The sequence below is a fragment of the Strix aluco genome, chromosome 24, assembly GCF_031877795.1.
Source record: "Strix aluco isolate bStrAlu1 chromosome 24, bStrAlu1.hap1, whole genome shotgun sequence".
NCBI lineage: Eukaryota > Metazoa > Chordata > Aves > Strigiformes > Strigidae > Strix > Strix aluco.
In genome coordinates this window covers 10501155-10517512 of record NC_133954.1, presented here as the reverse complement: position 1 = coordinate 10517512, position 16358 = coordinate 10501155, and the positions used below count along the sequence as shown (strand labels likewise).

The 16358-nt window shown below is 39.0% G+C and overlaps 1 protein-coding gene across 1 annotated transcript; it reads left to right on the top strand.

Annotated features, from left to right (window-relative positions):
* The first annotated feature begins 157 nt into the window (after positions 1-157).
* Positions 158-11301, top strand: SOST (sclerostin). The gene is made up of 2 exons (XM_074849884.1): positions 158-6479; positions 9346-11301. Exons 1-2 carry the CDS (start codon positions 6260-6262, stop codon positions 9765-9767), a joined length of 642 nt encoding a protein of 213 aa, XP_074705985.1. The 5' UTR covers positions 158-6259; the 3' UTR covers positions 9768-11301.
* The last annotated feature ends 5057 nt before the right edge of the window (positions 11302-16358 follow it).

Below are 16358 nucleotides of genomic sequence, written 5' to 3'. Positions count from 1 at the left end.
GCAATGCTGGGAGAGAGCACGTTGTTTCCAGTATGCCTGACAGTGTGTAAATGTGTACCTGTGAGTTATAGCACTGTATTAACACAAAGCATCTCCCACTGCAAACTCTGAATTGTTGGTTAAACTAACAGAACCTGAGATGTATGTTTTCCCTTTTTATCCGTGCTTTAATGTAGTTTTAGATTGAAAATCTTAACGCTATTTTAAACAGAAACACTGTTGTGTTAGTAACACATGTAAGCCCAGATCTAGTTTTGTATATTCAGTTCACTAATCAAAAATCACAAAGGATGTACATTGTTTTACTTCTTGTTGTTTGGGTTGTGTGGTATCAGGGGGTGGGAGTGGCAGGGGGGAGTTCTGTACAGCTAGATAACTTTCTTGAAATTAAACTCCAGAGGCGATTATTCTGGTTGAAGACCAGGCTTATTTCTGTTTCCTTGCACAGGATGGAAACTGCCAAATCAAGTAGCCTTTTCACTTTTGTGTCCTTTAAAGGGACAACTGAGGAACACTACATAGTGTTTCCTTTCACCTCCCTACAGTCAGTCAGTATCTAGTGCTTGTTTTGAATCAGGATGCTTCAGTAATAATGAGCAGTAGTCATTTTCATTGGCTAATTACATGCATGTTTGCTTTCTTCCATTATATCAGTATTAAATGAACTGCTTCAAAATTCTAGTTACTAATTTCATGCTGTGTAGCTTGGGGAGTAGGAATACTGGCCTTATCTTTTCTACTATACTGACTTTTTCATACCGCAGTCTTATTTAGAAATTGTCCTTTTTAAAATTTTTACTATGGGGAGAGATTTTTTTTTCTGTCTTGTCTCACACCATATATTCATAATACCTATCTGCACTACATTTTAAAAAAGATGGAGATTGATATGCATGCACTTTTCTTTGACCTGTTGCTTAGAAAAGTCAAAAATTCCAGTCCATTAAAGAGCCAAGAAACCATTAGGCATTGGATTTTTGTTGCTCTTCCATAGATTGTAAGAAGGCTAATAGTTGTCAGATTAAAACTAGAATGGTTTACTAAAATTGAGCCTCTTTACCTTATGGTAATTTGTTCTTAAATTCAAGATGTTCTTTTAATTCATAGGACACTGCTCACTTCTAGTGGTAACTTCAGCAGTACTCTGGCCTATTTATCTCAGTATAACAAAACTGATTTAACAAACATTTTGTAATATGAAGGTGGAGAGGAATAAATAAGACAGTACTGATTTTTAAAATTGAGCTCTAAGACGGTAGATCCGATTTCGAGTTACCGATGGGTGATTCAGTAATGAAACCTAGCTCTGCTTTTAGAGTAGGCTAAAAATAGTTAGAATGTCAGACCACTGCTCCATTAATGGATCGTACCCTTCCTCTTTTATCTTGCTGTTTAAGTACAGTAATGTTGCAAATTCCTCTGCCTGTTTTAGCTGGCCAAGAAGAGGTTGTATGCCTCTAATCCATAATGATATGCTGTATCATTATGGATTATTTATCTAAATTTCTCTTTCTGATTGTAGAAGGACAGATTGTATAAAAACAGGAATGAGAGCTTTATTTCCATGTAATATGAAATTGAGAAAGTATTTTTTTATTCCTCTGAAATGACTGCGCACCTGCCCTTTGCTGTGAGATGATCCTTACAAGCATGCTAATTGGGGAAGATATTTTTTAAAACAACTATCTGTTGCACATAGCAACACTACATTTTTGGAGTTGAAACCTACTGGTTATAGCTAAAACAGTGTGATCTCAATTTACATTAATATACTTATCCTGAATAGCAGTGTGGTACTTTTTGTGTCGGTAACACTCTGGAGAAGGGATGGGGTCTCTGTAAAATATGCATCTATCATAGAACAAAGATATCTACTGTGTCAAATCCAGCCCAGTGAAAGAAAAAGCAATAGCTTGGGGTTTTTGTACTTAAGAGTTAATGAAGTTGGAGAGGGTGGAAGAGTAGAGGCAAGAATCTATTAGCATTTTATAGCAAGGAACAAAGAAGAAAGTCCAGATAGATAAAATGATATACGTAAAATTCACCTTCTACTCATGCTGAACTAAATCTTTCTCAGCTGTTGCATAAGCACAGGAGAGAAGTTTCTAACTAAAAATTAACATTAAAAGCAAAAATAATGTTTTCTGAGCACTTTTTTCATCCTTTGGTCCTTCAGCTGAGGCTACAATGTTGACAACAAGTGTTCTATCTAACATGCTACTCTGAACCATACCTACTGCCAGAAAATACTTCATGAGAGAATGTTGCTATATGTCACTGCTGAAAAGTGAACATTTCATGAAGTTATTTCAAACTTAGATTTAATTGCATCCAAATGCAGGACTAGCAGCCACAATATGTTGTATTGTAATTCCATTTTTGGATGTTGAACCTGTGTTAGTATTGGACATGTTTTTCTCCTACAACATGAGTATGCCTGGCTTACCTCTCTTGGTGATGTGAGAATTAATTAATTTTCATAAAAGGCTTTGATGATGAAAAGCACTGTGTATAAGAACACCACATGCTCTTTGAGTTGAAAAACAAACTTTTATCAAATACATCTTCCTCCTGCTGAGCAAAGGAGAACAGCAGAAAGGATATCTGCAGTGTTTGTTTTCATCAGTTACATATTTTCATTGAGCTGTCTTCTGTTTTCATAATTTAAATATTTTCATTGAGCTCTCTTCTGTGTCTAGAACTAATTAAATCTCTGATGCTAGAACTAGAAGCAGGATTTTTTCCCTTCTTTTTTTAGATTAGTTCTGCTAGTTTACTATAACGTTTTTAGCACAGAGGGACTATTTAATGGAATCTCACTAAGTATAGCACAGAGGTTTCTTCTAAAATTACTTCCTGGGCTTGGCCAACAAGTAAAAACGAAAAGAGAACAGGCCTGAGAGGTATCTTCTAAGGATCTGTTCGTGAGAATTAGTGTCCTATTCATTTCTTCTATTCTGCAAATAAATCCTGGAAATCAGTTAAGTGTTGCGTTACTTTTATTTTCATTCCATTATGCCAAGGTCGCTGGCTAGCTGACTCACCAGATGGAGCTGTAGGCTTGTTATTCTTCACTAGATAGTCATCATTCCATCCCTGAACAATGCTATTGTGTGAATCTAATGTATTCTTGTCTTATAACCGAAAAAGGCAAGCCACCAGAATGATTTATCAGTGCCTTTGCTGGTCTCTTGTGGGAGAATACTAACATTCCATTTATTCTTGGCTACTTGAAGATCACATCGTAGGATTCAGACTGATATATTCATAAGGTAGTTTGTGACTCAGCAAAATTCTTAGGAGACAGATAAAAAGTTGCTTGGGCAAGGGTGGCTTAGCAGCATCTTAGAAAAAGAACTGTTTTAGAAGCTAACAAGTTCTTGAATGTGTCAGAAACTGAATTCCTGGGCAGTGTGTATATTACAAGCCATTGTCCAAATAAGCTTAAATTTCACATGTATATTTTAAGGCCTGGATAGCTAAAAGAACACCGCTTGGCCCAGGTGTGGGCAGAGGGGGGTGCACAGTGAGCACCAGAAGGTACAAGTGACAGAACTGATTTCAGAAACTGGATTTATGTACATGCCTTCATAGTACAGCACTGCCATGCAAGCACATCAGACAGAAGTCTGAGTCCAGAAAGCAGCAGCAGCGGATTCTAGCTAAATATACGATGCCAATTTACTCCTTGTACCTGCTTCCCTAATATGTCTGACTCCTTCTTAGCATGGCTAAGGGTGGTGTTTTGTCAGCTCAGGAAATAGCATCCCACTTCTGAATATAGAGGATCCAAGCTCAATTCCACCCTGGTGGGTGAGGGTTCATTCTAGAAGCATCCTCTAAATGTCCTTTTTTTTGATCTGTGCTTAAATAACAGTACAAAAATCAATCGCTTGTGGGGGGCTGCAGCCCAGACCATGTCTAAGTACAGCTTGATCATGGTAGTCTAGCCTGTTCTTTGAAGGAAAAAAAATAAACCTCAAACCAACCAACCAAAATCTGCAATGAAAGTGGTTCCACAGCTTTCTAAGCTGGTGTCTGTCTTTTCTTCAGAATCCTTTTTATTTGGTGGGCAATCATGCGATGCCCCTGTGAAGCTGTGTATCACTTTCTGTTGAATAGATTTCACCTGCAGCTCTAAGCCCAAAATAGACTTACTCATAAGTGAGAAAATTATGCTTTGAAAAACGTTTGCAATGGCTGAGTGTTTGGGTTTCCTGTATTTCTGAGATTGTCATTAACTGCTTTGAGCAAAGGAGGCGGTTATTAATGAAAGATAATCAGTGCTGCTGCTGCTGATTGTGATTATAGGGAAAAGGGAATCAGCACATCTGAGGCAAATTATGTGACAACAGCCTGTATTACAGAATGATATCCTGACTGGCTGTGGAGGAAAAAAAAAAAATTCTTGTAAAAAGAAAATAGGATGTTGTATCCCTCCATAAAAACAGAGTCATTTCTGAGATGGTAGGATGCATAAGATGAGGAAAGGAGGAAGGGGAACAGACAGCAAGGGCACAGAGTTGTATGCAACACAATGCAGGATTGCTTTTAGAGATTCTTTGGGATATTTGGAAAGGAGGGCTCTTCTGAAAATGCTAATCTATAATTTGGGGCAGAGCGAAAGGGTAGAAGAAAAAGCATGTCACTATATTTCAGATGCTATTATTTTAGGAAGGGAGCATTGTACAGAGGCAGGTATGCTAAAGCTCATCAAACTCAGTACTGCTAGTGCATCTGCTGTGGGTGTCTCTGTGTATGTGTAAGGCTGAAGAGGTGAAATGTGCTCAGATCACTGCTGTTGTTTAAATCTGTTATTTATCATCAAGGTCACACCAAGGGAGACTACACCTCCACTTTAAATTTGGTGACACCTGTTTTCCATGCTAGGTCAGGGGAATTGTCACAATGGAATGCAAGCCTTAGGTAATAAGTCTTATCTTACAGTAGTAGGGAAAAGTCAGACAGTGAAAAACTTTTGAATCTCTTCTACATGAAATATTTTCATGAAAATGTATGCAACAAACATTGCACATGGCTGCACTCTACCCTCTACCACTTCAAGCAAACATTTTGCTTTCAGTAGCTATGATGAGCTCAGTGTAGTATCTAACCTTACTAAAACCCAAGATGCTTTCCGATTAATGTATTTAGCCTGACATCATTTGCAAATAACTTGAAATTGTATGTGGTCTTGAGACAGAAATTATGCAACTATCACCACTATCATCTTATTTTTGCAAGGAAGAAGAATACCATAGATGAGATTTTAAAACATGACACGTGAATACATCTTCGGCATAGGTGCCCTACACATAAGGTCATCAATTCTCTTTTTGTTGGTTGCATCATGAATGAAAATCAGTCTGGTCATGTTCCATGTTTAAAATAAGCAAATCTCCTATATCCAGCAATTGCACAGAATATCAGCAGTAGTATCCAATGAATTTAAAGCAAATGCTTTTTTTTTTTTAAGTGATAAAAATGTGAGAAAGAGCACATCAAAAAGCATGATGTACAAAATTCTGGCTGTTTACCCTAGCTAACATATGCCAAGTAGCCTATTTTTTAAGGAAAACTAAACAAAACAACTTCTAATTTTGAAAAGAAGCTATTTCCTCTTTCTTCCAGCACATTTGCAAAACAAAATGTAGAGCTTCTTGTTTTGTAAAGAAAAAAAATGCTACACACCCACACCACCACCCCCCCAAACATTTGCCTGCAGAGTGAAAAGCATAACTACTGAGCTACAGTTTCTAGATTTGCTTACTTTATACTGGGGCGGGGGGGGGGGGGGGGGGGGGGGGGGGGGGGGGGACATGGGACAGGGAAGGAAGAACAACAGTAAAAATAAAAAGTCTGAAAAACCTTTGGAAAAGACAATAGCCAAAGATTCAAATACGGAGGTAAAAGCAGGTTTTAATAATACGATTGTTAGAAAAAACTGCAGAAAGACTTGTCATGTTGCAATTCATCCTAGTCTTGTCAATCACCATTGTTTCCAGGCTCAAAAATGAAGCGCATATGAGAAGTTTTTACATAGAAGTTGTAGAATATTGTCACTAACCCACCCCCACACACCCATTTTATTTCACACTGACAAAAGCTGAGATGAATGAGTTGTTGTCTGGCCCTTCCCACTTTGTATAGTCATTGGCTGGCTTGGTTCTAAAAAGGATTTTAAAAAGGGGAATAATGTGCCTTTGCCTGGGATCTGAGACTGTCAGGGTGCTGAAAAGCTAATCTGTGAGCTACCACCATGCAGATCTCTTGGGCTGTGTGCTCTGTATGTGTCTTAATACAAATTGCATTTCGATCTGTGGAAGGGTGGCAGATGTTTAAAAATGATGCAACAGAAATAATTCCTGAAATCACTGAAAATACAGAAACACCGATGGAGCAGACTTTCAGCAACAACAACACAATGAACCAGGCAAAGCATGGAGGAAGACACATACAACAAGCTCCAGACCCTAACGGTAAGAAAAATAACGTCATCGTTACTGTTTTGGACCCTAATAGACAGTTTGTAAAAGAATACCTGTTATCATATATGCTTATTTATTAAAACCTTTAGGTGTGGACCTAATGCTGTAAGTGATAGGGAGTTATACCTACTGTTGAAGAGGTATCAATGTAAACATTAGGAGAGATATACCAGAGTTTACTAATGAAAAATGTGGTCTATCTATTGAACAATCCTTAGGTACTACAATATGCATTCCTATTCTGCCCAGCTGCTCTCTGCAGACAGGACTCCAATACATAAAACCTGTAGAAGATACTACTTAAATTTCTCTGTGTTTTGTGCACTGTGAGGAAATATCACAAGTCATCTTTCTCTGATGTTAGGATGGGCCAATGGGTTGATGGTGGAATTAGCAATGTAAATTCTTAATATTTAGAGTCACACTAGTGATGTCTAAGATCACACAGCAAAAAATGGCAACATGGAGGTTGCATTCAGCTGGATGAGAGAAGTGTGCTGCTCACTGTCCTTTGCCAACAGTCAGATTTCAGCCAGATTCCGGCAGCCAAAAAAGCTGTTACAAACAGTTAAAGCACTCCCAAGGGGAATTCATGTCCAAATGAATCGGAGGGAACTTTATTTTGCAGAGGTGTGCACTCTTAGAATCAGTTTGGCTACTTTAACAGCACTGACATACCTCACAATATATTGTCACTGCATTTGGCCAAATGGCTAATGTTAGCAAAGATGCAAAACACAAGCCTCGTGAGGAGAGATGGAAGATGGGAACTTAGCACCGAACAGAGAAAGTTTTAAGTACGTGTTCTACTGGTAAATAGGGCGAACCTGGTCCTCCAGACTGACACATTTGGCTACCAAATGCACATAGCAACAAGTCAAACTTACGGTTTCCACTATTGTGCATTGCAGATCTAAGCTAGCCTTCTTTTTCCTGGGGACAACTGGAAGGGAATTGTGTTTTTCTGCTGCTGCAGCTGTCAGTTAAGGTGTTTAAAACCACAGCATTAACAATATTTTAAAATTTTTAAAAATGAAGTAATGTTTTTGAGAGTGTGACTTTATAAGGGTCTTAAATCCCTAAAAGGGTGAGGACTCTGCTTCTCACAGGCAGCCCCACCAACCACCAGGTCAAGGCAGGTTGGTTTTGTTGTTACATCTGAATACCCTCAATTTTTAGCCACTTACTACTCTGACATCAACTGGGGGGAATCTGTCGCACTGATAAGTGCATATTTTTTGAAGTGGAAAGGACATTTGCTTAAGAGAGTGGAGGAGACTGGAGTTATTCAAGACACACAATGGTCTTGCATACTTATTTTAACATCTTTAACACAAGGAATCAAAATGATGATCCAAGGTGGCCAGACCTTCCCAGGACACTTGATGTTGCACCAGCCCATGGATCATTTTGCAGTATGTAGAACCTGCACACATACAGGACATATATGCACAGAAAATAAACCTATATAGCTGAGACAAATGCCTGTATATTTAACTGTATCTACCTATGTGCTATGCTGATACAATACACCTAATTTGGAACATTATTTTTTACATAGATGTAATTTTCTTAAGTGCTTAGGGAACTTAGGAGGATTAGGCTAAGTGCATATGGAGTTCAGTTGTCAGCATTTTTGTCACAGCATTGTGACAAGGATAAATAAATAAAGCTCACATAAATGCAGTCCTTAAAACTTTTTAAAAATAAAATCTTGCTAGCTGTACTTTGATAAATGTAAACCTGAGCCCTAAAAATCATGTTTCTGTACCTCACAGGAAAAACAAAAATTAAAATGTGTGTACAAATATTGTTATATCACTAATGACTCAGCGTCAGAATTCTTTTTTGATGTACTAGCGAGGGAACCACCTTGTGCACAGCAAGGAGAATGAGCCTAACAGACACAGCTTTCTATTTGTAAGCTGATCTTTGAGGATTTCCACCACAAGTAACATTTCTGAGTTAAAACTATCCTTTTGACTAAGAGAAGAACATTAATATGTATTTATCTGGATTAAGTTTTTTGATTAACACCTTCATAAATCAAATTCTGTGTCTTCCAAACATGTCAATTAGCCAAGCATGTGGCAAAAGAGACACCTTCAGAAAAAGTTTACAATTGGAAAGTTTTTCTAAATCCTTAATGCTAAAAAATCTTGTGTTTCCTAATGTTTCATTTGTCTATAGCTATCCATTAAGAAAAAGGGGTGAAAAAAACACTGTAAGGTTTCTAATCAGCCAGAAGATGCCTCTAGCTGTCTGAAGGAAATTATGTGGGACATGTGGGATGTTCACAGAGAGCAGTAAACTTGGAAAACCTAACACCTGAAGAGTGGCAATTCCTTAGCACTGTTGTTAGCTGCTATTTCCCTAACCTGGAACACATTATGCTAGTTAAAAATCACTTAAGGAATACCTTCTTTGTTGCAAAAGAATTTAAATCTGGAGTCAACCTCTGAGTTAAATTAGAGCAATGGGGGAAGGTTTTGCCCACAGTTAAATGAAGCCAAGAGAATTCCGTCAAAATTTCCCATGAAGTAACCGTTGCTGCTGGGGTTACACCTTAGAAGCTCCACTGCCCACCTGCACAACCCTGACATGGAATTTACCTAGTGGCAAGAGAATGATTTTATTCATCAATTTGTACACTGTTATTCAAGGGTCTCATTGCTAGGGTAGCCAAATATATTCAGAAGCTGCATGATTGAGTCTTTGGAGATACTCTTACAAAATCTGCTGTTCAAGATGTCCCACTTGTATCTAGCTCTGAGCTAGATATCTGCTACAGAAATAAAAAAGTGCTTTCTTAATGATGGGGAAGAAAACAGTAATTAATGTGTTTGTTGTTTAACAGATGCTTCCGACTTTAGCTGCAGAGAACTGCGAACAACACGCTATGTCACAGAGGGGCCTTGCCGCAGCATCAAGCCTGTCAAGGAACTGGTCTGCTCTGGTCAGTGTGTCCCCTCACACCTCCTTCCCAACTCTATTGGTAGAGGGAAGTGGTGGCGTCAGAATGCCCTGGATTATCGCTGCATTCCTGCTCACACTCGCACGCAGCGCATCCAGATGGCTTGTCCCGAGGAAGAGACTCGGACTTACAAATTCCGAGCTGTCACATCCTGCAAATGCAAGCGCTACACTCGCTACCACAACCAGTCTGAGCTGAAGGACTTTGGAAAGGAAACTGTCAGGCCTCAGAAGAACAAGAAGCCCCGTCTCTCCAGAGCCAGGAGCAGCAAATCTAACCAGCATGAGTTAGAAAATGCTTATTAGAAGGTGGCTCTGAGTGATACAGCCTAGCAGCTCTGGATATTTTACAAAACATCAAATGACACTCACAGGCCACAGCATGACGTTCTGACTGCAGTAGGTTCCAATTCCTTCTGCTAAGCTGGGTCAAAGGCTCACATAGTCAAAAATCTATCAGATTATAGCAGTTATGGTCTGATAAGAGAATGAGATAAACCGAGCTGGAGGTAGCAACACCTAAATTCAGTCTGAGAGGAGAGGTACACCTTGGGGATTCATGTGAGGTCATATGGCTTGTACAAGTAGGAAGGCAGAGGAAAGTGAAGCTGTTGTTGTGACAATCACACTTTGTTTGAAGTCATTCTACTCAGTTTATGTGAAAAGAACATTGAGATCCCTTTCCCACTTTTATAAGTGCCGTGATGCAGGACAAGCAGGCGATAAGGGAAGCAGCAGGAGAGTTACCACTCTCTGAATGAGTTGTGGAAAGTCAGTGATAGCAGGGATTTCAACAGTTATGGTGACTGAAGTCAAATTGTTGGGAAATGAACATCCTGTCAGATGTCCTCATGCCCTAGTTTTTTCATCTAAAACACAAAAATCAAAATATGACATGTTCTCAAAACAAAAGGAAAAGTATGACAAATCTATTTCATACTTTTAATGAAAAGACTGTAGGATCAACAGATTCAAAACTGAGATTTGACAACTAAAACCATATTTGTCTTAGGGACAATGGTTTGGTTTAGAAACAATTAAACAAATTCTACTAAGTGGAGCAGATTTATGAAATGGATGCTCCTCTCAAACCGGATAACCTCACTGATGTTTGTCCTGTAAACAGCTAACAATATGCATAGGTTAATATACAAAAGATACTGATTATTCCTTATTTCCTAGAACACGATTGACTTTAGTATCAGCTTAGATATCTCAAGTTACATTTTCTATTCTGTAGAGTTTGGATTATCTGGCCACACACTTCATAGCACTAAGGCTGTGTAAGCCATGTTCTGGGAGTAAGGTGCTGCTTCTGCATTAAAGTGAGCCTCTGCTAATTTTAAAGTCATGAATTCCTCTAGAAAAGTCTTTCATATGTGCAACTTTGGTAAGTCTTAGTTTGACAGCAACTTTCCTTTACTTAGCTTCTCAACATTCAGACTAATGTTTGTGTTTTTACATTAAATAATATTATTAGAAAGTGAATCGTCACATGCTGTATATATCTGTAGAAGTGTCTAGTATCAGATGAACACAGTTTGGGATAAAGAGAGTTCCTCACTGTTCTTATCTTCTATGTAGAGTTTATGCTGAAATCATATAAACTATGGAAATCTGTGATGTTGATAGATTTTGCAATTATTTTATATGGGACCAGAACCTAGAGAGAAAAGGTATTGTTTCAGAGAGCGAATTACATATTTATTTTTCTTCTCAGAAATTATTTATGCAATGTTTTTCCTTGTAGAGAATGAGAAGTAATACCGCTTTAAAAATATTAGTCTGTTATTTTTAATTTTAAATACGTTGTTAATAAAGTAGAAACAATGATTAATTATAGGCAGACTCATTGATTTCCAGCTATAGTATAAAGCTGATTTGCTGCAAAGCCATTGAATTACAGAACAGTCAGGGTGTCGACTCCAATTTGTGATAGAGAGTGTCAGGGTTCTTAATTCTCAGTCAATAATCCACACATCTCTAAAGAAACTCCATCATGGAACTTGTTGCTCCGATACACAACGTTTCTCATGGAAAAAGTCTTCCTGGGCAGATGTGGAGCTCAGAACTATTTCAATATTCTCATTTCTACTTCCCCTGGGGAAGAAAAACACAGCCAATTTCAGTTTCCCTCCCTTTCCCAGTGACATTTCCTGACTTGTATGTTCACAACCTGATAAAGCCACCAAAGAAAGAAAGAAGTCTGTGAACTGTTGATCAAGAATTCTTGACTGAAATCTGATTGCTTCAGATTTCTCTCACTGAAAAAAAAGAAGTGTAGAATCCCCTTGCAAGTGCTGCCAAGCAACAGTTAAACTTTTCAACAATTTGGTATCATAGACCTATACCCATTTTCATTTATAAGGCCATATTCTTTAAGAAACAAAGACATTTTCCAACGAAGTCAGGGAAAAGTGAGCTTGGACTGCACATTTGTGGAGATCTTTCAATACAGCTGTAAAGATGAACAGCTTTTTCTAGACAGCCAGTAAATAAGGTGTCCTATCACTACTATTATTTGATACCTCATCTAAAAACCTAATATACAGTTGTCATACCTGTGACAACATTTTTCAGACTTACCTTTGACTATGAATTTGGCACTTGGGGCTTAATTTTCAGAAATCAACATGAACACCTGCAAGTGCTTCTTAAGAAAAGCAGTTCAGTTCCTCAAAAAAGCTGTTCCACAGTCTCACTGGCATCTAAAGTTACTAGAATATTGTTTTTAAAATGTTGACTGTGATAAGCCAGTGAAAGAGACTTACTCCACTTTATCTGAGACTTCATGCTGGATTCCAGGTAGTTCAGAGGTATAGGGTCTGCTGCAGGTGAAGTAGTAATATCTTTCTCCCAAATGTTTCACCTTAAAGACATCCTCTTCCCCAAAAAAGCCCCAGTCCTCCCACACAGTTCTCTTCTACCAAAAGTTTCCTGCTGTTAAGCTGCCATTCAGAACCTTGCAGTTTTCTGACTTACAATGTAATGATTGGTTCTTTGCATGTTATAAAAGCTTCTACAAGAACACCAATGGACAGGGAGTCCTGAGGCACTTACACTACTATATTTCCTCTCAACGCCCATCCTGTTTACAGTTACTTGTCACTGGTTTCTTACCACAGGTTAAAAGTGGATTAGATGAGCAGTCTGCAGATACGCTTCTTCTGTAATCTTACTCCTGAAACAGTCCACTCCAACCACCTCTTTTGCAATTTATGTTATCAGGAGAGGAACAGAATATATTAGTGTTCTGCAACAGCTGGAAAAACCAAAATGTGGGATGTTACACAGAGGTAGACTGCTACATTCCCCTCCTCCCCCATCCCCACCCCTATATGGGTTCTTTTCAAACAGACCATTTTTGTTTTGGTTTGGTTTGGGTTTTTCTTTCACACTCTATCTTTTTTTAAAAATCTCTAATAAAGGTGTACATGATTTTAGCTTCATGTTAGTACATATTACTTACAGCTCTAGTAGGGCTCTAGAACAAGACAGAAATTTTCGGAGTGACTTACCGGTCTAATAATGTATGTCAGTGTTTGCTGAAAGAATTATTTATGACTCAAAGGACATGCTGTACAGAGGAGATGCCATCTGGGGGTTTAGAGGAAGAGTGTCTGCAGGAAATTTCAGTTTGCCTTTCACACCAAATATATACACTTCCAATTCTTTCCAAAGAAAAACGCTTGATACTGTACACAGAGGAAATAACTGAAAACAGAGTGACTTTATAGATTGTCCTTACATCAGTGAAACATTACTGGACACAAGACATACATGGGACAGGGTCTTTCAGAGTAACAAATACTCCAAAGGGGCTTCATAATGGGCAGAGAGCTGCTGGGTGCTCCTTTTACAGAAGCATTAAATAGTTTTTCTTCAGGACTATAAACTCTTCATGCAAGAGTGAATTTCTTCATTGCAATTTTTGCAATAAAATAGCACAATGGTACGTAATTCAGGTGCTACTATAAATAGTAACAGGTCACTGAATTTACCTTCACTTGGCTGGAGACAGCTGCCTGTCAGCAACTGAGTAACTGTCATAATGGGTAGTCCATGGAAAAACACTCAAGTTGCTTTTTTCAGACAGGATTCATGATTTCTCAAAATCAGCTCTGAACATTCATTTGTCCCCCGTTCTTATTTCCAAATTGTGTAGACAATGAACCATGGTGCATTCTCTACAATATACTCACAATAGTCAAATGTGCCTACTTTATTTCTTTTTCTTGCAAAAATACAATTCTGCTATTATTCAGTGAAAGATAAACTTACAGGCAGTACAAACAGCCTGCTGGTATCCACAAAGTCCCAAAGGTTTTGCATGACGTTCAACTTTTTAATTACAAATTGAACAATAAAGAACATAACTTCATCCAGCGAGGCCCTAGGCCCAGAAAACACATTGTGTGTGTCTTCTGCAAATGCGGTTGAGAAACTCAGCGTTGTGAAATAAGGAAAGAATAAACATGTATTTTTTTAGCCATATGACATCAACTTATAATTAGCTTGTTTCACTCAAATTAGTGCAGTATATGGGTGCACAGAACAACTTTTCTATAGTAAACAGGCTCAAAAGCCTTAAATTAAAGTAGAACATAAAAATATATAGCTTGAGTTTGGATTGAACATACTGTGCAGGTCTAACCTGAAATTTGAACAAACTGAAACTCCCCTTGCTAGGCAAGTAATGGAAGTCCACCTTTAAAATAACACACAGTTTAAAATAAAGCCAGTACAAGTTGCAGAACTTGCAACAAATGCAGCTGATGTTATTCAGTTATACAAAACAGTGTTCCCCTTTCAGTCTTAGAGCCATCAAAGGACAATTCTGAACAATTTTTTTCCACTTATATACAAAGGGATGGACATTTCTCTTCTGTTCACAGAACTGTGGGAACAGTTTTTACACTGCATATTGGAGAGTTGTAAGTAACATCAAGTGCAGTGTTTCATGGACAAGGCTCATGATGCCTTCTTGTCTTTTCATTGAATTAGGAATATGGTGCTTTTCTGTATTTTTTGATGCCAAAATGAATTTTATTCTCTCTAGAGAATAATAAATGTACTGTGCCTGAAGCCCAAAGGGAAGGAAGTAATGCTGATTCTTCTGTCTCCATTAACCATTCCTGACACTATATCAGGAACTAGCTATTTCTTTAAATCCTAAAAGCTCTCACTGCTCCTTTAGGAGGACAAGTTATTGCTCTGAAAAGAGAATAATAAAACTAATCAGTAAAACCTGAGTAGAGGTAAAACTCATCAGCACAAACCCTGCTAATTCTGAAATAAAAGTATAAGGAACACAAAGACAATCTTCAAAACATTATCTCCCCCCTACCACATCACAATGTATGGCTGAATTGAACTCTTCCAGGGAGGGGGCATCCACCACTTCTCTAGACAACCTGTTCCAGTGTCTCACCATGCTCACAGTAAAGAATTTCTTCCCAATATCTAAACTAAATCTGCCCTCTTTCAGTTTAAAGTTGTTACCCCTCATCCTGTCCCTACACTCCCTGACACAGTCCCTCCCCAGCTTTCCTGTAGCCCCTTTAAGCACAGGGAGGCCACTATAAGGTCTCTCTGGAGTCTTCTCTTCTCCAGGCTGAACAAGCCCAACTCTCTCAGTCTGTCCTCCTAAGGGAGGTGCTCCAGCCCCCCGATCATCTTCATGGCCTCCTCTGGACCCACTTGTGGAGGTTTGTATCTTTCTTATGCTGGGGCTTCCAGAGCTGGACACAGCACTGCAGGGGGGGGTCTCATGAGAGCAGAGCAAAGGGGGAGAATCCCCTCCCTTGACCTACTGGCCACACTGCTCTGGATGCAGCCCAGGACACGGCTGGCTGTCAGGGCAGTGGGTGCACATTGCCAGCTCGCAGTCAGTTTTCCATCCACTAATATCCCCGAGTCCTTCTCCGCAGGGATGCTCGCAATCCACTCATTGCCCAGCCTGTGCCCATGTTTGGGATTGCCTCAACCCAGGTGCTGGACCTTGCACTTGACCTTGTTGAACTTCATTAAGTTCACACAGACTTACCTCTCTAGCCTGTCAAGGTCCCTCTGGATGGCATCTCTTTCCTCTAGAGTATCAACCACACCACTCTGGCTTGGTGTCAGTTTGAACACTTTAGAATGTAAGCTTGTAATCCATCCCAGTCCTGCTTCTCCCTGGTGCTAACCAGGGGCTGACTGGCTCATGTTGATGCCATGAACATCTAGTTTAGCCATCCCAGGTGAGGCAGAGTGTGATGTGAATCACTTTTTTGACATATATTGGCTACTCAGATTCTAACTGATATAGGGTGGGGCTGTCAGCACTAGAACTTTAGGTTGAAATTGTCCCTTTCTTATGAATTTGTACAGCACCAGGATGTGGAAACATTGGTCTGTGCATGGTGTCCATAAGGGTAATACCATCATTTTTATCTCAAACGGAACAGCCCCAACTCCTTGACTGAGTTACAAGTCCAAAGCCATGCATCTCCTTACTGAAGAGTCCCACATCAGGTTGTTTGTAGTATTAACCTTCAGACTCAAGGTTTCTTGTTCATGGCTTTCCAGGCAATTTAAATATACTCCCAAACCAAGGAATAAAAGTGTATTTATTTCGTGGTTATCAAGCCCCTAAATTAAACAGACATCTTTATCACTTCATCAACAATGTAATGCTTGTGGCATGAGGTTATTTTAGTGTCTTAAGAAAACAGCTCAGTTCTGGCTAAATAAATAAGTGATGTCATTCTTCATTCAGGCTACGAGATTCTTTGGTGTAAAAACTTCCCTTAGGAGAGGCCTTGGGACATAGTGGCTCCTCTGAGACTATTTACAACTGTCAGATTCTCTAATCTGTTCTTCCTTCCTTCCTCCCCTCTATGTCCTTCCCTTTCA